The 25965-nt window shown below is 45.3% G+C and overlaps 1 protein-coding gene across 1 annotated transcript in view; it reads right to left on the bottom strand.

The window, feature by feature from the left end:
- LOC149443025 (uncharacterized) overlaps window positions 1-25751 on the bottom strand; it is a 43419-nt gene extending 17668 nt beyond the window's left edge. Inside the window, exon 1 of the mRNA XM_089655966.1 lies at window positions 24217-25751. Coding sequence (XP_089512092.1) covers window positions 24217-25749 — 1533 coding nt within the window. The 5' untranslated portion in view covers window positions 25750-25751. The remainder of the gene's footprint in view (window positions 1-24216) is intronic.
- Between the last annotated feature and the right edge of the window lie 214 nt (window positions 25752-25965).

The following is a 25965-nucleotide window of genomic DNA, read 5'->3' as shown; positions in this document are numbered from 1 at the left end:
CTCCCCCCTCCCTGTTCTTCCAGGAGCTTCACACTTCACTATTCCATGTCCAGTTAGCAGCTGAGCTCTGATGTAAGGGGGGACTCCGCTGAACTCTGATGTAAGGGGGGGACTCCGCTGAGCTCTGACGTAAGGGGGGACGCCGCTGAGCTCTGACGTATGGGACGGGGGACTCCACTGATCTCTGACGTAAGGGGGGGGACTCCGCTCGACACCGATGTAAGGGGGGGGACTCCGCTCGACACCGACGTAAGGGGGGGGGGGGACTCCGCTCGACACCGACGTAAGGGGGGGGGGACTCCGCTCGACACCGACGTAAGGGGGGGGGGACTCCGCTCGACACTGACGTAAGGGGGGGGGGACTCCGCTCGACACTGACGTAAGGGGGGGGGACTCCGCTCGACACTGACGTAAGGGAGGGGGGACTCCGCTCGACACTGACGTAAGGGGGGGGGACTCCGCTCGACACTGACGTAAGGGGGGGGGACTCCGCTCGACACTGACGTAAGGGGGGGGGGACTCCGCTCGACACTGACGTAAGGGGGGGGGACTCCGCTCGACACTGACGTAAGGGGGGGGGACTCCGCTCGACACTGACGTAAGGGGGGGGGACTCCGCTCGACACTGACGTAAGGGGGGGGGACTCCGCTCGACACTGACGTAAGGGGGGGGGACTCCGCTCGACACTGACGTAAGGGGGGGGGACTCCGCTCGACACTGACGTAAGGGGGGGGACTCCGCTCGACACTGACGTAAGGGGGGGGGGGGGACTCCACTCGACACTGACGTAAGGGGGGGGGACTCCACTCGACACTGACGTAAGGGGGGGGGACTCCACTCGACACTGACGTAAGGGGGGGGGACTCCACTCGACACTGACGTAAGGGGGGGGGGGACTCCACTCGACACTGACGTAAGGGGGGGGGACTCCACTCGACACTGACGTAAGGGGGGGGGGACTCCACTGGACACTGACGTAAGGGGGGGGGGGACTCCACTCGACACTGACGTAAGGGGGGGGGACTCCACTCGACACTGACATAAGGGGGGGGGGGACTCCACTCGACACTGACATAAGGGGGGGAACTCCGCTGGACACTGACGTAAGGGGGGGACTCCGCTGGACACTGACATAAGGGGGGGACTCCGCTGGACACTGATGTAAGGGGGGAATGATAAATACGATCCTTCCTATGACTTGTTTGCTCTGAGGCCGTGCTGTGAAGTCAATGTCGGGTCATCATGAACTTGATGACTTTTGATTGGAGTTGCTGGATAATCAGGATAATTGCCCGATATCCAGCTGCAAGGCTCCAATCTCCGGCAGCCTGCTGACTGACAGGAGTGATGTCACTGTCACTCTCTGCAGTAAGAGAAGGGATTGGATAGCAGGAGAATGCTGCTGGTGGAGCAGAGAGGGCTTTGGGGGAGGACTCTGTTCTCCTCCCTCCAATAGCAGCTCAGTGTGGGTAGGAGGGGGACAACAGGGGGAAGACCTTTGGTTGAAAAATATACTGTAATATCCAGGACATTGTACAGAGTGGTGGTGGGTTCCTGGGGCTCTGAATTCCAGCACCGGGCACTGCCAGAGCCTGTGTCATGGGAAGGTATGGGACTGTCTCCAGAAGATGTATAGCACTGACCCCTGACTACCTGTTAGTCTATGCTGAGCATACAGACCTCCTTTAGAAACAAGTGCCCACCAAGGGGTGAAGACTGTCCTTCATTCCACCTGGACAATATTATTTGACCGGTGAGATGGTAAGAAGGTGAAGGTTGCCTTCTTTTCATGGCTGGAGTTCTGTAAGGAGGACTGAAAGTAAGTTCAGGTAGGAGGACCATCATAGACCAACAGCCCCCTCCCTAACTCAGCGACTCCCTGAGCCATAGTACCTCCTCTTCTCTCAGAGATCTCCTATCAAGGACCCAAAGTCCTTCAGCTACTCTACCCCCTCAGAGAACTTGGGATCCACTATCCTCCAAGGGGCCCCAAAGTTCTCCATTATCTGTACCCAAAAAGAGACCCCTCAGCTCCCCTTCATCCATCAGAACCCTTAGAGGACCATATTACTAGAATTTATCTCCACAATGAGGAGAATGTTCCGGCCCCGGAAGTGGGGGAATGTTCTGCCCCTGAAGGGGTTCATCTGGGTTCCCACACTATATATGTGTGTATCATCATCTGCTGGAGATAAAAGATGTCACAGTGACTATGGAGAAAGAGGACGGACATGACTATGGAGGAAGAGGACGGACATGACTATGGAGGAAGAGGATGGACATGACTATGGAGGAAGAGGACAGACATGACGGGGGGTTACTGGGTGTAAATAGGAAATAACAGCTTATTACCTCCTCTGTTGCCACTTTCACCAACGTCTCCTTGCTGGTTTCTACCATATGGAACTTCCTGTCTTTATTCCAGATGACTTCCTGTCTTTACCCGACATCACTTCCTGTTTGTACCTGACATTTCCTTTCTGTATTCCATAGAGACCTTCTATTTGGGTATAAGTGAGATCACCACCTTGTGGATTTCAGAAGAACTGCAGAAACATAAAAATATCTACCTTACAGGGCTACCAGGGAAGTTCAAAAATAATAAATAATAATAATAAATAGCTCTTATGTTTAATAAAGATATTTTATTACATATAGAAAAGTCTTAAAAACACAGAACACAAAAACCAAATGTATAGTTAATAAAACAGATACCACCAAAACTGATCCTTTTGTTGAAGAAAATGCAAAAATACATCCTAAAGTATAATAATATCTATCAATCCACTGATAATGAAGATGTTAGACATAAATGACAAGGATGTAATGGTCACAGAGGAATGGTGGTGGAGATCTCTCAAAGTAAGAACACTTCCTTGAATGGTTCTATAAATAAAGAATGAATCCTGGAGGGAATAAAGCTGTAAAGCAATAAATAATATATAAACTGGGCCATCCACTTCATCCATAAAGACATTGTGATTGAAGATCTTCTAGATCACATAGAAGGAGGACTCATCCATGATTTCATACATTTGTTTGGAAGGATAGAACAATCCTCAGAAGGGAACATGTAGGATGACAGGAAAGGCTCCTGACTGGTGAGATCCTCCAAACATAATGATGACATCCATGAACTGGAGCGAGCTCGTTGGGGTGATAAAGCCAATCTGGAAACACTGTGTAGACGTTCTCCAAGAACTCAGCACACTCCAGGTGTGGAGAAAGTCTCCAGGTGGGTTTAGCCTGTCATTTATCATAGGTAGAAATGTCCACACATGGACTTCCACAGGGACCCCCAGACTACATATAGAACTTGGAGGTACCTGTAACATGGAACAGGATTTGGTGTTGCTGGAAGACTGGTCAGATCAGTGGAAATTGCAATTCAATGTTTCTGAATCGTGGGCTGGGGATGGGTAGCGGGTACAAAGCTCCCTGGGATGGGCACACTTTCAGGGACAGATACCAGTCCAGTGATGTAGTGTCACACAGTGCAGTGTTTATTGGTGCTGATTACAGGTGCTGTACAATGTTCCACAAAGTAACAGCAAAAACCTCAAAACCAAAATCCTAGCCGTGTCCCGGCACTAACTACACAAACACGATTCCTGACTATCAGGGTACTGGGGCAGTGGCCATTCTTTATTCTGTTGAATTGTTGGGGAGGAGACACACTGGACACCTTGGCTGCCATTGTGCTATACGCTGGGTGTCCGGTGCGCTCCTGTACCTTTAACCACCTCCTGTCCGGCCGTTGTATATAAACGGCCAGACGGTGGCAGTGCAGGGGTGGGTGGCCATTTATAAATGGCCTCCCCACCCCCTGCTTGTGTGCGCTCCCTGGGAGCATGCAGCACCGCAATCCGGTGCCTGCTGTGTCCTCCAGACACAGTGGAACACCATTCATCTTACAGGACCTCTGTGCGAGGTCACGATCATGTGAACACTGATTGGCCAATCAGTGATCACATGTCACTTCTGACATCATTGCTTACTACGGGTGAAATCTGTAAATGATCACAGAGGTGACATGGTACAGGGCTATTCATAACAGCCTTGTACCATGTGACAAGCTGTGACCAATCACAGCTCACACAGTATTTCTCAATGGCTGCAAGAATGCAGCCAGAGAGAAGGAGAAATTATTCCTCTTTATGGGTGTAAAAGCAATCGGTGTAAAAAATAATTTAAAAAAATCTTCATCACCCCCCAAAGGTAGTACAGTGTCACCATGGTGACAGTATGTTAAAAAAAAATAAATAATAATAATAATATAAAAAAATAAAATAAAAATGTTAAAATATTTTTAAAAAATTATAATTTTTGGTTATAAACTAATTTGGGTTATTTTTTGTTTTACCAAAAAGATAACGGAATACATTTTGGCCAAGATGTATGATGAAATATTTATTTGCAAAATTTTGTAAGAAAAACACTTTTTTTCAAAATTTTTGGACTTTTGCATTTATAAAGCAAAAAAATAAAAATACCACCAAAATAAAGTTTTATCTGTCTCAAAAAATGCTAAAAAAAATCATATGGGTACAGTGTTGCATGACTGCGCAATGGTCATTCAAAGTGTGACAGCGCTGAAAGCTGAAAATTGGCCTGGGGGGGGGAAAGTGTCTGAACTTTGGTTAAAGAGGGGTGGGTTCCCACAGGTCCACCTGCCCTTGGTCTAGCAATACATGTGCCTCTACTATGGGGGTTCAATTAATTTGTAGAGTTAGGACTACAGAATATCGGGGGGGCCGTGACGTGGCTCTGTAGCTTACAATGTGATTGCAAATGCGTGCTAACTAAACCCCCGTTTTTAACGCATACTGTTAGACGGGGTAATTCGGTTTGTTTTCAGGATGGCTGGCAAGTTGAGCCGGGAACTTTTCTCTTTTGTTGTGTGACATGCGTTGCCCGTTCAAGTGCTCCTTGCTGTGAAGGCCAGTTATAGACTGGGGCAGCGGCCATTTCTTGTACTATCAGGGGGGGCAAGCCTAGTGCTTGTCAGTCTCCAAAGATGCAGCTTTACCCCAAGAACCCTTTGGAGGACCCCTGGCTGAGAAAGGCTGAACTAGGCAGTCATATATTTCTGTCCCCCTTGGTGGGAGTGGAGGTGACCCCTCTATCAGTGTAGCGATCCCCCCAAAGGGGGTAAGTTTGTTCACTCCACCACTCTGCCTCCCAACCCCAAGAACTGTCTCAGCCCCAACTGACACCCCTGACAATAGTGAAGTACAAGGACCAATGAAAAGCACACACGGTATAATAAACACAGAGATCAGCTTTACTGTAAGACCTCTATGGGAAGTAATAAACATGAACAACAGGTATACGTTCGGTGAATCCAGAGAACAGCAAATCCTGAGACCGGAAGCAATATAACTCACTTTTACACTCAGGCTGCTTTCAGGGGATTCCAACCGTGAATAACCCCAAGAGCAGAGGAAACACTTACATGGCGCCCTCAAAGTGGGTCTAAACCCCTTTACATAAACTCAGCTCTATGATGTCCAAGCAGGAGGAGAGCAGAAGGATGACTCTCTGTGGTGTCAGACTTCTCCCTTCTAACCCCCGACACCACAAGCCCAATAGGCAAACACTGCGCCCAACTGATGCTTCATAGCTACTTTCCAAGGTAGAGCTATTCCCTCCCACACCATGCAATATAGAGGCCTGAATACGCATGCGCGTGCCCGTATGGCACCAGTAACTTCAGTCTCTTGGTAACAGGATGAATGTTGGGGTCTTCAGCGAGACACTTTCATTGGTGCACTTACACTCCTATGGTAAAGTATCATTGTAATCCCGTGGCAGGATTTGTATAGCAAAGCAAACACTGTGTCTGTATAGCAGGACCATCTACACAACCCAGTGCCTGGTGAGTATGGGAGAAGTGTCATGTCTCTGTGTGCCGTGTTCCTGTCATCTGCCAGGGGGCAAAATCCCTCTCACCAGATCCTGGGACTAAGGCCCAAACCATGGTCCTGGAAATGAGCGGCTCCTGTGGTCACCTCACGATGAGCCCTTCACACTGTCGGTGTAGGCACTGTACTGTAGGCCACATCTCTCAGGTTGGATGTTCCCTGACTGATGCAGATACCTAAACATGGAGTGAACTGACCCTGAGCACTTCTCTGCCAGGTCCAGACTGTCTCCTGCCACATGCAGACTGCCTCCCCTCAGGAAAAACAAGATGGAGTCCTTCACTCTGCTCTCACTAAGCATGCTGGTCTCTGTAGTTCCATCCCTCATATCAGCCTATCAGGCCATTTCTGTTCAGGACTGCATATCCCACAATGCTTTGCAGCTGCACCTCCTGCTTGAGAAAGTCCCTGTCATTGGCTCCTTTAATACCTCTTCTGATTGGCTCTCTCTGTATTACAGTCTGAGAGAAGGGAGGGGCTGAAATCCCTCACTGCCTTGTGTGTATCCAGTGCCAGTGTCAGATTTCACAGGAGATGCCAGTCAGCAGGTTACAGCAGTCACAGATAGGAGTCATTTCCTCCCTACACAAGGATCTACAGTCCATACACACCCAGCACAAGGCCGGGGTCACACTACCAGACGCTTCTCGGGGCTGCAGTTCCTCTGAGCTCCACAAGGTGGGGATCTCACTTCTGCCCAGACAGGAAGTCTCTATGGAAGACAGGAAGTGATGTCAGGTACAGGCAGGAAGTGATGTCAGGTACAGACAGGAAGTGATGTCAGGTACAGGCAGGAAGTTCCGGGTGAGAGCTGAGTTGGGAGGAAGCAGAGAGAAGACGTTGCTGGAAGTGGCAGCAGAGGAGGTAATAAGATGTTATTTCCTATTTACACCCAGTAACCCCCCATCATGTCCATCCTCTTCCTCCATAGTCATGTCCGTCCTCTTCCTCCATAGTCATGTCCGTCCTCTTCCTCCATAGTCACTGTGACGTCTTTTATCTCCAGCAGATGATGATACACACATATATAGTGTGGGAACCCAGATTAACCCCTTCAGGGGCAGATCATTCCCCCACTTTCGGGGCCGGAACATTCTCCTCATTGTGGAGAGGTGTCACCTTCTCACCTCATCAGTGTATACTAATGGATTATACCACTTTTATAAGTGGCGGGGAATGGAGAAATCTATGACATCATACTGACCTTGCAGCTCCTCCTCCCAATGTCCTCCATCCAGAGTCAGAGAATCCTATGACATCACACTGACCTCACAGCTCCTCCTCCCAATGTCCCTCCATCCAGAGTCAGAGAATCCTATGACATCACACTGACCTCACAGCTCCTCTCCCCAATGTCCCTCCATCCAGAGTCAGAGAATCCTATGACATCACACTGACCTCACAGCTCCTCCTCCCAATGTCCCTCCATCTGGCTTTTTCTGATGCTCTTAGGATGTGGGGCCCCTTGGTATCCTCACATGTAAAGTGGGACTGTTGGTCCTGCGTTGTATGTAATGACATCAGAATGCTGCAACAAGCCTATACCCTGCGTAGTGTGGGGGTCCTGTGGGGGGGAATTATACCTCAGCCTGAAGTGGGGCTTTAATAAAATGGAGACCTGAATGGAGAGGTGAGGAGGATTCTGGGAATATCATTTGATGTGACTATTTGTGTTCAGATGTAGAGTTTTCCTCCTGTGAAGTCTGGAGATCATATGACATCACATTGCCTCCACCTCCCTCCCTGATAGAAGAGAGAAAGAAGAAGAAGATTCTAGAAGTCACCAGAGAGATCACTGAGCTGCTGACAGGAGAGGTGAGCGGTGCCGGGAATTCTGGGACATTCTCCAGTAACAGACAAGGGATGTGTCTGGATGGTGACTGTATCATTGTGTGTGTCAGGTTCCTATAAGGTGTCAGGGTGTCACTGTCTATTTCTCCATGGAGGAGTGGGAGTATTTAGAAGGACACAAGGATCTCTACAAGGACGTCATGATGGACAATCAGCCGCCCCTCACATCACCGGGTAAGAGGAGACTTTATTGTAAAGGAGAGAGCAGTACGGAGGATCCACCTAGATCCCCCATCATCTGATAAACACATAGAAACAATGGATTCAGTCAGTGTGTGTGTTTCCTACAGATGGATCCAGTCATGGGAACCCACCAGAGAGATGTCCCCGTCCTCTGTATTCCCGGGATTCCACACAGGAAGGTCACACCATCCCTCACCATCATCAGGTAGATGATGACAATTATTGGTAGTTGTGATTTATACACAGCATGTTTGTTACAATGAATGTTTTATTATATCTTTCAGAGTGGAATCCTCGGGGATGAGAATATTGATGTTAAAGAAGAGTATAAAGAGGAGGATGAGGAGTATGGAGTGATGGAGGAGTTTTCAGAAGGACACAAGGATATGATGGAGCCACCTAATACCAGGAACCCACCAGAGAGATGTCCCCGTCCTCTGTATTCCTGGGATTCCACACAGGAAGGTCACACCATCCCTCACTATTACAAGGTTGGTGGGATGGAGCATCTAGAACATGGACTTGTAAAGACAATGTGTGGAGTTTTTTATGTGACCTTATATTTTACAGATGATATTTTCTCTCATTTCCTTGATTTAGAGTGGAGATCCAATCGATATAGAATTTGAGGTGAAAGCAGAAGAAGAAGAGGCGTATGTGAGGGATGATCAGCAGTCTATGGAGGAGGATGGAATAACGGGGACATTTATAGAGGAGGACACTCCTACAGAGATCAGCACAGGTGGGTCATGAACACTAAATCCATTCCTCCACCCATACTGCTCACTGATTGGTCCAGAGTAGGGCGGGGACTGGGTGATATCAGCCTGTAATCCCCTGGTCACTTTCCTGAGCTGTGTTCCCCGTCCTGTATTCCTGGATTTCTCTCGGATAATCTTCCTTCTCTGTGCTGCAGACACAATTTATGTATCTAGACTGGATTTATGGAGGTTCTGGGGTTCAGCTGGCAGAAAAATGTTCATTTTCACAAGTGTTAAGATACCTAAGCACCTTGGACAAGTGATTTTTTTCTTCTTCCCCATGCCCGAGTATAGTAAGATGTCAGACAGAACAATTCTCCCAGGGTTCCTTGCTCTGTTATCTGCTGGCTGTGCCGGGTGGAGGGATATGTCTGTAGTGTCTCAGACCCAAGTCACTGAGTGCAGTCTCGGGAGATGGGAGGCAGCGGTGTGGGATCTCTGCAACTTGTCTACAGTAAACATTTAAGCTTCCACTGATTACTGAATACCAATATTATGAGTCCTGACCCTTACACTGTATAATTTATATTGTACATTACATACTCCTGACCCCTGCACTATATACTCTATGTTGTACATTACATCCTTCTGATACTGTATAGTCCTAACATTTGTATCCTATATAATAGGTTGTACATTACATAGGCGTTACTTCTTTTACACCCATTTCCTCCCAGCTGGACATTTTATATCGGATGATGTGATTGGAGCACAGACTTTTACATGGTGATAATAATGTGATAACATCCTCCAACTTTGGACCCTTAAACAGAAAGTGATAATGAGGGAGGAGTCAATACCCCAATGATGGTGGTCTTCAGGATCAGTCCAGTCTTCATCTTGGTTGTTCTCCCCCCATCCTCACTCTCTGACCTCTGGTGGGGCTCAGCCCCGCTGTTCTTCATGACTAAATCATGGACTAAATAAGGAAGTGCAGTACTTCTTGTGTTGGGAAGATGGCGATGAGTGATAGAGGGGGTGGGGACCCTCGTCCTATAATCCCCTCATCACTGTCCCTCCTATAAAAGACAGTTCTGGTTGTTTCCTCACTCTCTGACTAAGGTCCATGAATAAAGAAATGACCTGGTAGGAGATCAGAGGAGCCATTTCCTAGTTCCCTTGAGGGTGGAATTGTAAGCTCCTCAGAGACCAAGCTGCCTGATGTGGGCGGAGTCCTGGTTTGGGGGAACCAATCAGCTCCTGTCTAGTAATCCTCTTTGTCTTTGTATTTTAGTCCATGGCCGGGAGATGAGGAAAACCTCCGAGGATTGTCTCACTTTGTCTCCAGACTGGAAAGTAGAAGATGAGGACATCACACAGTATAGTCCAGGAGAAAACCCGGCTCCCTCCAATGTCCATCCGGCACCACCCAGTGTAGATGGACCATCGGATTCCTCGTATCCTGAGGAACCTCAGACTGTGCGGGACCAGGCCGACCTTCCAACAGGGAAGAGGTTCTCCTGTACTGAGTGCGGGAAAGGTTTCCATTATAAATCCCAACTTAATAGGCATAACAGATGTCACACGGGGGAGAAGCCGTATTCCTGTCCAGAGTGTGGGAAATGTTTTTCACATAAGTGCCATCTTGACGTACATCAGAGATCTCACACGGGGGAGAAGCCGTATTCCTGTCCTGAGTGTGGAAAATGTTTTTCAGTGAAGTGCAGTCTTTACAACCATCAGAGATCTCACACGGGGGAGAAGCCGTATTCCTGCCCTGAGTGCGGGAAATGTTTTTCTCATAAGTCACATCTTGACACACATCAGAGAACTCACACGGGGGATAAGCCATATTCCTGCCCTGAGTGCGGGAAATGTTTTTCACAGAAGTCCAGTCTTTACAAACATCAGAGATCTCACACAGGAGATAAGTTCTATTCCTGTCCTGAGTGCGGGAAATGTTTTTCACATAAGTCACATCTTGACACACATCAGAGATCGCACACAGGGGAGAAACCGTATTCCTGTTCTGAGTGCGCAAAATGTTTTTCACAGACGTCCAGTCTCTACAAACATCAGAAATCTCACACGGGGGAGAAGCCGTATTCCTGTCCTGAGTGCGGGAAACGTTTTGCAGAGAAGTCCAATCTTTACAAACATCAGATATCTCACACGGGGGAGAAGCCATATTCCTGTCCTGAGTGCGGGAAACATTTTGCACAGAAGTACCAACTTTACACACATCAGAGAATGCACACGGGGGAGAAGCCGTATTCCTGTCCTGAGTGTGGGAAATGTTTTTCATGGAAGTTCCATCTTTCCAGGCATCAGAGATCTCACACGGGGGAGAAGCCGTATTCCTGTCCTGAGTGCGGGAAACGTTTTGCACAGAAGTACCAACTTTATCCACATCAGAGAATGCACACAGGGGAGAAGCCATATTCCTGTCCTGAGTGTGGGAAATGTTTTTCTGTGAAGTGCCATCTTTCCAAGCATCAAAGATCTCACATGGGGGAGAAGCAATATTCCTGTCCTGAGTGAGGGAAATGTTTTGCACAAAAAACAGATCTTGTCACACATGAAAGGTCTCACACGGGTGAGAAGCCATATTCCTGTTTTGAGTGCGGGAAATGTTTTTTAGACAAGTCCAATCTTTACAAACATCAGAGATCTCATACGGGGGGAGAAGCCGTATTCCTGTCCTGAGTGCGGGAACTGTTTTTCACAGAACTCCTAGCTTTACAAACATCAGAGATCTCACACAGGGAGAAGCTGATTTCTACTTCTTAGTGAGGGAAATGTTCCTCACTGAAGTCCTGTCTTCCTGTACATCAGGGGTCCCACACAACCCTGGAGGTGTATTAGTGCCTTGAGTGCGGGAAATGTCTTCTAGATGAATGTTGCTGGACATCCCAGCTCTCATGTGGGGAAGAAGCACACCCTGATATACACCTCAGATATACTCCATGGCTGATCTTCATCATGGAAGAAACAATTCCTAAGGAGATCAGAGGCCCCCAAAAACATGGATGAAGTGTGGGACCGGGTCGGCCATTGATGGCAGGAGAAAAAGAAAAATGGAGTCCTGTCCTGTGATTGGCTGAGTACAGTTTGTGGTGGGAGATTTCACAAACACTTGGAAGTTGATTTTGATTACTTTGTGGACAAATGTCCCAAGCACTCATTAGGCCCACAGTTGGAGGTGAGGACAATACTTGCATGGTGGGGGATCACTGAAGAGGTGGGTGGTAATAAAATGTCCCAATTCTAGAAGAGTGACTGATGGTGTACACATGGAAGCAATGGAATTGTGTGTATACCGGGAATGAAGGAGTGATTGGTGAATGCACATATTGGGACTTTCCCGTGTCTTTCTCCATACATGTTTCTTCTTGTATGTTTCCCGTGATACAAATGTCTGTGTATATGATCGGCACATGATGGTCTGTCTATGACAAACGTTTCATTGATCTGATCATTTCCATGGTGATTGTGGACACATTGGCCCTGATTTACTAAGACGTGAGTCTACCAGCAGACTCTGACCATTCAGGCAGACTCAGTTAAATCAATGAGGACCTGTCAGTCCTCTGAGCGGCGTCTAGCAATCTCATTGCCGAACGTCTACTTTGCTGTTAGTAAATGCGGAATCCCGTCTGGCACATTTTCAGGTGCAATACCGGATATGTTCGCTAGATGGCGCACAAGCGCGGGCTTTGTACCATTGGTGGTTTCCTCTTGGCATAAGAGAATACTTAGAATGTAACATAATTAGTACACCGAGATTAGAATTGTTTTTTTGCTGTTTCTCCAAAATGATGAGACAACTGATGCATTTCCTAATGAATGTCATACATTCTATTTTCAGATGTTAAACATTTTCACACTTATATCTCCAATAATTGGGAATGTCCAGTTCTAAGTTCCCAATATAATGATATATCTCCCTTCTCTGTAATCATGTAACTATTCTATGTTAAGGTATTAATGCACATGGGTTATACACATCACACATCTGGGGGTGCAGCGTATGCTGGCAGCTATGGGTTAGTCATCCAGCTCCATCCATCCATCCATCAGGGTGGGTGCCCAAATGGTCCTGGGGAGGAATTAGCTCAGCCACAGGAGCCAGAAAGGTGCTTATTAGTGTAGACCTGTCACAGGGGTGGATGACCTTTCACGTGTTCATGCACTACTGTCCGTCACGGATTATCCACACGTGCCATTCATAGGCACTCCCTGAGTTGGTCCTCTCACACCAAGGACATTCCATTATTCACGAATGATTAGATGAACTTTTTATTAACACCATTTACCATTTTACATCATCATTAATGGGCAGCACAGTGGATTAATGGTTAGCACATCTGCCTTGCAGTAAATGGGTCATGGGTTCGATTCCTGACCATGGCACCTCCTGCATGGAGTTTGCATGTTCTCCCTGTGCTTGCATGGGTTTCCTCCGAGTACTCCAGTTTCCTCCCACACTGCAAAGACATGCTGGTAGGTGTATTGATTCCTGTCCAAATTGGCCCTAGTGTATGAATGTGAGTTAGGGACCTTAGATTGTACACCCCTTGAGGGTTAGGGACTGATGTGAATGTACAATGTATGTGTAAAGCACTGCGTACATTGACAGCACTGTATGTTCTGTCTTGGCATCGGTTGTACTTGTGGTGAGATTCGTTTAGACCCGGTCTGTAAGAATGTGTGCAGCAAGTTGAATGATCGCCTTTACAGATAGTTTACTCAATGAATACAACTTCAGAGGTGTCTTCCAATGCTTCTTTATGCTTCCAGGTAGCAAAGGTATGAACATAGAGGTGTTTTCATAGGTCCATTTCCAGTGATGTCACACAGCTTTCTCACTCTACAGTGTCTTCATAACCACTAAACAAAAGGGGCGTTACAACAGGAAATGGAGGGTGGAAGCAACCAACTAGTCAGAAACAGCAGGGGTGTGTGGATGATACCAAATAGCATGATAACATAACATGTAATAACAACTGCTAAACAGTAAAGCTGCGTGGCAGCACACTGTAAGAGTACCTGAAATAAATAAATGATTGCACTTTTTGGATTTTCCATGCGTTGATGATTGATAACATGCATTTATAGCGCTGCACTATTACTGTAACATATTTCTATTCTGGGACTGTTGCCAATACCCTGAGTGCTAGCTGCTACCTTATATCTATACCTGGATTTATATTGATCTTGTGTAATACCATTTAATAGTCTATATAATTTGACCAGCGCTCACTTTATCATTATTTGTAAACAATGTAACTATTCTACATTGCAGCTCAAACTCTGTCTCCTACAGTGGCTGAGTGGTTAGAACTCAGAACTTTAAGCCCGTGGGTCATGGGTTCTAATCCCAGTCATGGCTGCATCCCAGTTTGCATGCTTTCTCTGCACGGCTGTGTTTCTGCCAACACTCCAAAGACATGCTGTTAAGGTAATTGGGCCTAGTATATGTAAAAAATCGGTTGTTCAATCAGCTGACTTTACCATCAACAGCAAAAAAATCGTCTGATTTTCGTCCCGTCTACGGCTGGCATTTTTACTTCTGTCCCTTGCAGAGAGCTCTGCTATTATATTTTACATGAAAAGTATTGCGGTTTCCACATTGTATCCATTTCGGATAAAGATGGTTTTATTCAGATACGAATAGATACATTGTTGCAACCGCAAGACTTTTCATGTAAAATATAATAGAGGACTGGAATTCTTCTTCTTCTTCCCAACTTTACCAATAGAAAAAAAAAGTGCCAAAATCCCGATTAAACAGCCTACCAATTACCCCACTAATGGTGCAAAAATTGACCGATTTTTTTTTTTTGGTCGATTTTCGACCTATCTATGGCCTGCATTACATTGTAAGCTCCTTGACATTTGTGAATGCCCAAAATATGGAGATCAATTTCCAGGGTTCTGTCAGTGCCTGGAATATAGATCAATTAATTAAGATTTTGGCTACTGACTAGAAAGTGGAAAGGGAGTGAATCTTACCTGCGTCCTGTTCTTCTGACAAGTTTGAAATTTTCAATTTTCCTTCTGTTTATATTTCATTACAACTTTATCTTCTCTAAGGCTGCGTTCACACTAGCTTTGTCAGCAGGCATCAGACAGGCATTTGGGAAGCGTTTTTTATGCTTCTCAAACGCCTATGAAAATTCTGCACATGGCAGCACACAGTGCTGTACACACTGAAGCGTTAGCATTGCGTCATGGCAAAACTGGCGCCTCATGTCGAGTCCGGAGGAATTGAAGCCTTCCATTCAAGTCTATGGTGCCGCTCCTCAAATGCTTGGCAGACGTTTGTGGTGTGGTTGCGATGCATTTTCGGAGCATCAATACTATTTAACATCATTACAGGCATTTGTGGTGCAGTTTTAACGCTTGGTAAATGCTTATCACATGCCTCAAAACTGCACATAGGGCATTTGGGGAGCATTTGAGGAGCATAAAAACCGCTTCCCAAACACCTGTCCAATGCTATAGGGGCGTATGGTGAGAGTTAGAAAAAAAGTCACCTGTGAATGAGCGCTTAAACCTCTCTCCTTATACAACTTGTCCCCTCCCCCACCCCCACTGTCATCACCTGTTCCCCTCCCCCACCCCCCTGTCATCACCTTTCCCCATCCCCCATCTGTCATCACCTGTTCCCCTCCCCCACCCCCCCTGTCATCACCTGTTCCATCTACAAATCTATGTATCCCCGCCCCACTCTTTGTATGTAACTATTTATTGATCTTGTTAATGTGTCTCATTTCCTATCACCTCCAGCTCAGATCTCACATTATTATACGATTCCTGATTGTATCTCACCTCTAGTCTGATTGAATTCACAATCCCTGGTCAGTCCCGTTCCCTGACCTCTAATAACCTTTAGGGCCAGTTCACGCTACATGTGTTTCAGTTGCTTTTTCTGCATCCAAAACGCACAGAAAGAAGGTTATATGGTTGTCAATGTCATAGTTCACATCAGCACTTGCAGTTCCAGTGCGCTGCAGGTGCTGCCAAAAAAGTCAACCAGGCTGCATTGTTTATGCATAGAACTGTACTGGAACGCGATAAAACGCCCTGGAACGCACTAAAACGCACATGTCCCTAATTAAATTTTAGAAAAAGAGAGGGGGAAAAATTAACTGGAATGCATAAAAAATGCACTGGAACACGTCAAAATTGCATCCAAAATGCATTGGAACACACAAAAAACGCATCCAAAATGCAGTGGAACACACCAAAAACACATCCAAAATGCTCTATGGGGACACAGCAGCTGTATGAACACAGGTTGTTATCTGACAGGTGTGAAGGCGTGGGGAAGTGGCCCTGAATGCTCACTGTCTGTGTTCAGGGCTGTACACCTGCACCCATATGCTTATCAAATTATGATCTGCAGCATTTCAGTACAGTTTTATCATTTAGATTTCACAGGAATATGGTTGTGATTATATCCATTGATAATGTTTTTAGTGTATTTTTACCATAAAAATAATTTGGATATTTTCTCTGGCAGTGGGGGGCTGTCAGGTATGCTGTACGGGGCCCCGTGATATCTAACAGTGGACCTGGGTGTATGCTTGTGTCTGTGACACCTGTATAGTTAGGAAGAACCTTGAACCTCTGCTATGTACCTCAATGGATCTAGGAATTGGACATGTTTTCAACTGAAAATACAACAATTATTGGTAATGTTTCCCCAGCAAATGAGGATCAGCTCCTCGGTGGAGAACAGCGATCTCGCCATGTCCAGATGTGGTCTGGAATTCCACAAAAGAACAATTCACAAAACTAAAACATAGACTTGCAAATGACCACTAAACTCTCCTAACTACACTCCCATCCACTAACACTCCCCACTTCCACTTCCGGGTGTGTGCAAACGTCCTTCCGCCAACGTCATGACGTATTTCCGGTATGACAGCTGCTCTAGCGCCTCCTCCAACAGCCGTCTTGGCGTTGATTTATGCACCATAGCAATTTTACATGCTGCTCCATTGTGGATATGACATTTGCAAATATATGTTTGCAGTTCTATTGTGGATTTGGCATTGGTGACTGTATGTTTGCAGCTCTACTGTGTATATGACATTGGTGAATGTGTGCTTGCAGCTATACTGTGTGTATGACATTGGTGAATGTGTGCTTGCAGCTCTACTGTGTATATGACATTGGTGAATGTGTGCTTGCAGCTCTACTGTGTATATGACATTGGTGAATGTGTGCTTGCAGCTATACTGTGTATATGACATTGGTGAATGTGAGCTTGCAGCTATACTGTGTATATGACATTGGTGAATGTATGCTTGCAGCTATACTGTGTATATGACATTGGTGAATGTATGCTTGCAGCTATACTGTGTATATGACATTGGTGAATGTGAGCTTGCAGCTATACTGTGTATATGACATTGGTGAATGTGAGCTTGCAGCTATACTGTGTATATGACATTGGTGAATGTATGCTTGCAGCTATACTGTGTATATGACATTGGTGAATGTATGCTTGCAGCTATACTGTGTATATGACATTGGTGAATGTATGCTTGCAGCTATACTGTGTATATGACATTGGTGAATATATATTTGCCAGTAAAAGCCCAAAGTCAACATAAATTGGAGGCCCAATTTATTACTGTTAAGAGGATTGTAGAAAAAGAATAGCTAGCTGCACATTGAACACGACCTATTCATTGGTACAGAACATGATCTTGTGGTGCAATAGAGGGCTTTTGGTTTGTTTGGACATACATGCACATGTGCGCTCTAACAAGGAAGATTTGGGCATATTATATAGCTAACAACAATAAGTGTTAGGGGTGCTAGTACATTTATTTATGGTACTTATATAGCGCTGTCAATTTACGCAGTGCTTTACATATATATGTTGTAAATTCACATCAGTCCCTAACCCTCAAGGGGTGTACTATCTAAGGTCCCTAACTTACATTCATACATATACTAGGGCCAATTTTGACAGGATCCAATTAACCTACCAGCATGTCTTTAGAGTGTGGAAGGAAACCGGAGTACCCAGAGGAAACCCACACAGACACAGGGAAAACATGCAAACTCCAGGCAGGAGGTGCCATGGTTGGGATTTGAACCAACAACCCTAGTACTACCAGGCAGAAGTGCTAACAATTTAGCCACTGTGCTACATTCAACTAGAACATGAAATAATCCCCCCCCAAAAAAAATACATAGTCCAAATGTTTATTGATCAAATACACATTCCACATTTATTTGGACAGCAACAACAAGTAGGTACATTCAATTTCTTGGTAAAAAAAAAAAAAGCAGGATTGATGTTGCTAAAATAGAACAGGCCTGCTCATAAGAGCTTACAATCTAAAAGATTATACTTATAATGAACTGTGCTTTCACAGGTTACAGCAGAAAACAGTTAATATAAATCACGTATTAGGCTTATCTATCCACAAAACAAGCTGCAGATCAAAATATCAATATAAAAATACATACGTGCCAAAATAACACCTCCCACCTCCCCAAATCCCCCACACATACATTTCTCACCATGTTTGTCTGAAAACTGCATTTCAGTCTAAATAAAGCAAACTTGGAAGAGCATAGCAATGGACATGTGTTAGGATTACAATGCAAAGATAATAAACACACAATCATTGTACAATAACACACAAACACACCTTAGAAGGAAGAACATGCAAAACATTTACTTCCCACATCAAAACACAGCGTGAGTGTGGCCTGGGGCAATATACCACAATATCTCTTCCCCCCCCAAACACAGCGTGAGTGTGGCCTGGGGCAATTCACCACAATATCTCTTCATCCCCCAAACACAGCGTGAGTGTGGCCTGGGGCAATTCACCACAATATCTCTTCCCCCCCAAACACAGCGTGAGTGTGGCCTGGGGCAAGTCACCACAATATCTCTTCCTCCCCCAAACACAGCGTGAGTGTGGCCTGGGGGCAATTCACCACAATATCTCTTCCTCCCCAAACCACCACAGACAAGGACTTGCAGAAATAATGTAGCCTGTGCAAGGAAAAAATCAGCCCCAACTGCATCTCTTTATATAAGGTAGGCCACACCCACCACTGTCATTCATTGGGTCAGAGAAAGTGTTTGCACCTGATGAATCCTCTTCCCACCTGCGTTAACCCTTGGTATACAGGCCCCACAAATCAGAGTCAGAAAGAAAGCCACAGTGAAGTGTACCTGTGCAGCATACAACAGAACATTGAACAGGGATGTGAAGGGAACCCTATTGGCAATATTTCTTGGCCCTATGGCCACACTTCACTCCAGATTATCGCATGAGTTAAGGCAGTCACATGACCACATCTCGCATGCAATACTGAAAATGTCAATTCACTTTTGCTAGTATGCGGCATTTCCCATAAATCGGAAAAACACTCAGGAAATCCAACATAAAAAAGGCCTTACACTGTGGTCACATCAAAGCCGATTTGGCATTGTAACCCGTGTGTGTCACCTTGTGTGTCTGTACCCAGGCCAAACATTCCAGGGGGTGGAGACTTCTGATCCGGGGGCGGAGACTTCTGATCCGGGCCATATGGGGGATTTCTGTTATCATTATGATTTAAAAAGGAGCCAAACAACTCTGTGATTATAAATGGCTTCATATGATCACTATCCCAATAAAAGACAGTTTTTTGGCAGATCAGTCATATTTTCAATATCAATACCAAAATGTCACAATTTCTGCCAGGGTATGTAAACTTTTGAGCACAACTGTGTATATATATGTCTATATGTGTGTGTGTGTATATATATATATATATATATATGTGTGTGTGTTTATGTATATGTGTATATATAATATAATATATAATGCTCAGTACATAATTGCCATAAAATAATGATGTTGATCACTGAAATTAATAACAAAAGTATGAATACAAATACACCGTGTTCCAAATTATTCTGCAAATGATATTTTTGTCATTTCCCTCAATAATTGATGTAAATAACAGTCGGCAGAATTTTCAGGTTACAACTATAACAGTACAATTCACATTTTATTGTACAAACCTCCTAATGATAACAGGATTTTTGTTCCGGATTATTCCGCACAGGAAGTTTCAAAACACTTTATAGATTGTAAAGAACTGAAAATTGTCATTTGTTGTGTTTGCAGCATATTTACTGAAATCAAAAGCTATTTCAGCCAAACTTTTAACAACATTTTAACTTTGTAAACATTTGAAGCGGTCACGTTACATTGTAACATAGGACCCCTTATCTGATAGCAGATCACAAGTCTTGCATCCATTGAACTTGGGAGTTTTTGGACAGTTTCTGCTTGAATTTGTTTGCAAGATGTCAGAATAGCCTCCTAGAGCTGCTGTTTGGATGTAAACTGCCTCCCACCCTCATAGATCTTTTGCTTGAGGATGCTCCAAAGGTTCTCAATAGGATTGAGGTCAGGGGAGGATGGAGGCCACACCATGACTCTCTCTCCATTTATCCCCATAGCAGCCATTGATGCAGAGGTATTCTTTGCAGCATGAGATGGTGCATTGTCATGCATGAAGATGATTTTATTACGGAAAGCATAGTTCTTCCTTCTGTACCAGGGAAGAAAGTGGTCAGTCATAAACTCCACATACTTTGCAGAGGTCATCTTTACACCTTTGGGGACCCTAAAGGGGCCAACCAGCTCTGTTCCCATGATTCCAGCCCAAAACATGACTCCACCACCACCTTGCTGACATCACAGCCTTGTTGGAACAGGGTAGCCGTCCACCAACCATCAACTACTCTATCCATCTGGACCATCCAGGGTTGCACGGCACTCATCAGTGAAAATGTGCTCTGCTTAATAATGTGGAACGCCGTCCTTTAGGAGTTTTTCCTTAAATTGGGCTCACCGGCCAATCTAATTATCACAGATGTCCGAGATTGTTTTCAGTGATCAAAAGAGCCCTGACACACAATGCCATCCATGAGTTACACTGAAAAACAAAATATTTCATCTATGTGACACTTAAATAGAATTTGCAGAATAATTTGGAACATGGTGTAGTAACAAATCCATGATTCAGCTTTACCTGTACATTGTGATTAGAGCATATCGATCTTTTGCTGAGTGATTTGCATTAAATCCATGTTATTAGAGCTCTTAAAATGCTTCAGCAACTCTTTAGAACTCTTTCCAAGTGATCAGACGGGTTTAGAGGAATATTATGAGGAAGTATTGTGTTCGATGTGTCAGAATTGTAACAACGGCAGTGGAGAGAGGAACTTCAAACAATCAATCAACAGCAGAGGCTGCTCAGATGGCGGTGGAATGCACGCTGGTATGTAACCACTAGAGGGTGCCTGCTCAATGCGTTCCAGCCGCCATCTTTACTTGTCACTGGAGGGCATATCACAGGAGGTGCAACCAAGAAGCCTCTGAAACCGCCCATATGTAAATCCGAACAGACAGAGGGCGGCTGCACACAGCCACAGTCTACTGCTCACTGCGTCGTCACTTGCGGGATGGAGAGCCCAGGAACCAACGCCTCCATCACACAACACAAGGAGGGATGGAGGGGCACAGCGTCCACCTTGCACTAGATGGAAGAGTTTATGGATTATGATCCAAATGAGGAAGGAAAAAAAGGGGGGAAATTATGCAAATAACTTAAAAAATAAAATAAATGATTAACTAACAATTGATGGACCACAACACTGGTAAATGGAATTGATGATGCGACGTACAGTGAAGATGCCGATTTCCTTGCGATTTGAAAAACTTCTGACAGATCTCTATGCAAATCGTCACAAAAGTAGTACATGTACTACTATAGAAATCAGTGTCGGAAACGCACCCATGTGACCGCTCTAATAGCAGACAATAGGGTGCAACTTGACATACGATTTGCAAGCCTCATGTCATGCAAGTCACATGCCAAGTCGCACTCAATATTACTGCTATTAGAGCGTTCATATTGGTGTGGTTCAAACTTGGTTGGAGCTGCAACAATTTCTAAATAATGAATACACTACTTTTCATGTGATTTGCAGAGAGATCTGTGTCAGATGTGTTGCAGATCGCACTTTAAATCAGCATGTCCCCCGACTTTGAAATCATGTGACTTCACTGTAAGTCCCATGATGTGACCGTAGTGTAAGTCGCACCACTTCAAAATCCGCTTTGATGTGACTGTGGAGTTAGCCCCCAGTCACATTGGGTGCAATTTGGCATACAATTTGCAAGTCGCAGGGCATGCAAATCAAATGCCAAGTCACATCCAGAGTGCACAATTTCAGGTGCGATTTGAGAATTGAAATTGTACCGGATATCGGATCTAATGAATGTGGATGTGAGTGTCTTAACGTAAGCGATTTGCTGCAGCACAATTTCAAAAGTAGTTCTTGTCTTTTTCAGCATTTTGTAGCGATTTCACATATAGACTACTATAGAAATCGCAATGCAAAACACAATTGAAAACGCAATAACTCATTGGTAAATCTACAGAAAATACGGTGAAAAAAAAGCAAAATTTAAATCACATCTAGTGTGAGCCAAGCAGGCAATCCAACAAAGGAAATAAATCTTTGAAGGCGTGCGGTATCTGCATGCTCGGATAAGGATCTGTTGTGGATATGCCGGGGGGGGACTCCATGCCATTATTTTATTTTTAAATCCTTTTCTCTCACTCTTCTCATGGTTTGAAAAACCTTCCCAAAAAGGGGGAGGAGTGTAAACCAGCATTATCCAATCAATCATTAGTCCAGGCCCTTATCTCATCCCATCGTTTGACATTCACATAAGGTGCTACTTTAAAGGTGTTTGAACAGACAAGGCCTCATTCTAATTCACATTCTGGGGATCATTTAAACAGAAAGCAAAGATGCTGCCACCAGCACATGTATGTTAGGGTAGTCACACGGAGATCATGCAAATTCATTGCTGTGGTTGGGATTCAAACCAAAAAGCTTAGCGTTGTAAGATATGTTGGGGGGTGTGATCGCCGGTATTTGTATGACACCGCCCCTCACATAGCACACCAATAATATGTTGGGGGGGTGTGATCTCCGGTATTTGTATGACACCGCCCCTCACATAGCACACTAATAATATGTTGGGGGGTGTGATCGCCGGTATTTGTATGACTGCACCCCTCACATAGCACACTAATAATATGTTGGGGGGTGTGATCTCCGGTATTTGTATGACACCGCCCCTCACATAGCACACTAATAATATGTTGGGGGGGTGTGATCTCCGGTATTTGTATGACACCGCCCCTCACATAGCACACTAATAATATGTTGGGGGGGTGATCTCTGGTATTTGTATGACACCGCCCCTCACATAGTACACTAATAATATGTTGGGGTGTGATCTCCGGTATTTGTATGACACCGCCCCTCACATAGTACACTAATAATATGTTGGGGGGGTGTGATCTCCGGTATTTGTATGACACCGCCCCTCACGTAGTACACTAATAACATGTTGGGGGAGGTGATCTCCGGTAATTGTATGACACCGCCCCTCACATAGTACACTAATAATATGTTGGGGGGGTGATCTCCGGTAATTGTATGACACCACCCCTCACTCTAGTGGCCATAATGAGATATTACTTCCAAAATGCCTCAAATCAGGAAAAACAGTTCCATACCACATTATGGCCACTAGATGGAGACAATGATCATAGGAAATCCCTGTATGAAAAGACCAACATGTAACATGGCTGAATGAATGCTGGTCATATTAGTCCATCTATTCTCTAAGTGGGGTGGTATCTATTGGGCCAATCTCTTTTACAAACCACACATAATATCGCCCTTCAAAGTGAAAACAGAAATGATTTGCAGAAAATCAAAAAGTAGAAATATTTTCAGGTGGATCCCCTCTACCCAGACCCCATATGTAGACATAGAACAACAAGCTGTGTTCCCTCTCGTGCCGCACTCCTCCAACCACCCAAACCCACACAGAAGCAAAGGGAAATAATGAGAGGAAAGTTCCCCCCTAGTATGGGGCGGAGTTCTCCTTCCCTCCTGTTGGGGGATGGGAGAAGGATGGACTGAAGACAGAGAGACGCTTCGGGGTCACCACTGTTCTGTAGAGCCTTGAAATGAAGGACATCAACTTCAGAAGTTCTTGTTGTCTGTGTAAAGTTCCCCGATAACGAGATCTGGGCTCTCCCGGCTTCTAGCTCTGTAACCCGCTATATCATTATCAGGAAACGCAACTCCGACACCCAAGAAGGGCTGAAGTTGTGTCCTTCATTTCCAGGATCTACTGACCACTCTGCACCCCGACATTTACTGCACTTCATCCATGTCTTTGGGGGCCTCTCATCTCCTTATCAACTGTTTCTTCCATGATGAAGATCAGCCATGGAGTATATCTGAGGTGTATATCAGGGTGTGCTTCTTCCCCACATGAGAGCTGGGATGTCCAGCAACATTCATCTAGAAGACATTTCCCACACTCAAGGTACTAATACACCTCCAGAGTTGTGTGGGACCCCTCATGTACAGGAAGACAGGACTTCAGCGAGGAACATTTCCCTCACTCAGGACAGGAAAGTGGCTTCTGCCCCGTGTGAGATCTCTGATGTTTGGAAAGATTGAAGTTACTTGAAAAACATTTCCCACACTCAGGACAGGAATACGGCTTTTCCCCCGTGTGACATCTCTGATGTTTGTAAAGACGGGACTTCTCTGGAAAACCTTTCCCACACTCAGGACAGGAATATGGCTTCTCCCCTGTGTGAGATCTCTGATGTTTGAAAAGATTGGACTGCTGTGAAAAACATTTCCCACACTCAGGACAGGAATATGGCTTCTCCCCCGTATGAGATCTCTGATGTGTGTTAAGATGGAACTTCACTGAAAAACATTTCCCACACTCAGTACAGGAATATGGCTTCTCCCCCGTGTGAGATCTCTGATGTCTGTAAAGACTGGACGTCTCTGAAAAACATTTCCCACACTCAGGACAGGAATACGGCTTCTCCCCTGTGTGAGATCTCTGATGTATGGAAAGAACAGACTTGTCTGAAAAACATTTCCCACACTCAGGACAGGAATATGGCTTCTTCCCCGTGTGAGATCTCTGATGTCTGTAAAGACCGGACTTCTCTGAAAAACATTTCCCGCACTCAGGACAGGAATATGGCTTCTCCCCTGTGTGAGTTATTTTATGCCTATTAAGACCAGATTTATAATGGAAACCCTTCCCACACTCAGTACAGGAGAAGCTCTTCCCTGTTGGAAGGCCGGCCTGGTACCGCACAGTCTGAGGTTCCTCAGGATACAAGGAATCCGATGGTCCATCTACACTGGGTGGTGCCGGATGGACATCCTCAGAGGTTTTCCTCATCTCCCGGCCATGGACTAAAAGACAAAAAGGATTCTCCCCCGTGTGAGATCTCTGATGTCTGTAAAGACTGGACTTACTTGTAAAACATTTCCCGCACTCAGAACAGGAATATGGCTTCTCCCCCGTATGAGATCGCTGATGTGTGTAAAGATTGGACTTCAGTGAAAAACATTTCCCACACTCAGGACAGGAATACGGCTTCTCCCCTGTGTGAGTTCTCTGGTGTGTGTAAAGTTTGGACTTACTTGTAAAACATTTCCCGCACTCAGGACAAGAATATGCCTTATCCCCCATGTGAGATCTCTGATGTGTGTAAAGACTGGACTTCTCTGAAAAACATTTCCCGCACTCAGGACAGGAATATGGCTTATCCCCCGTGTGAGATTTCTGATGTGTGCACAGATTGGTCTTCATTGAAAAACATTTCCCGCACTCAGGACAGGAATACGGCTTCTCCCCCGTGTGAGATCTTTTGTGCACATTAAGAATGGAATTATAACTGAAACATTTCCCACACTCAGGACAGGAGAAGCTCTTCCCTGTTGGAAGGCCGGTCCAGTCCCGCACAGTCTGAGGTTCCTCAGGATACAAGGAATCTGATGGTCCTTCTACACTGGGTGGTGCCGGATGGACATTGGAGGGAGCCGGGTTTTCTCCTGGACTATACTGTGTGATGTCCTCATCTTCTACTTTCCAGTCTGGAGACAAAGTGAGACAATCCTCGGAGGTTTTCCTCATCTCCCGGCCATGGACTAAAATACAAAGACAAAGAGGATTACTAGACAGGAGCTGATTGGTTCCCCCAAACCAGGACTCCACCCACATCAGGCAGCTTGGTCTCTGAGGAGTTTACAATTCCACCCTCAAGGGAACTAGGAAATGGCTCCTCTGATCTCCTACCAGGTCATTTCTTTATTCATGGACCTTAGTCAGAGAGTGAGGAAACAACCAGAA

This window comes from Staurois parvus, unplaced genomic scaffold (genome assembly GCF_062004578.1).
Source record: "Staurois parvus isolate SC_StPar_1 unplaced genomic scaffold, SC_StPar_1.0 ptg000879l, whole genome shotgun sequence".
Classification (NCBI taxonomy): domain Eukaryota; kingdom Metazoa; phylum Chordata; class Amphibia; order Anura; family Ranidae; genus Staurois; species Staurois parvus.
This window is presented reverse-complemented; position numbering and strand designations above follow the sequence as displayed.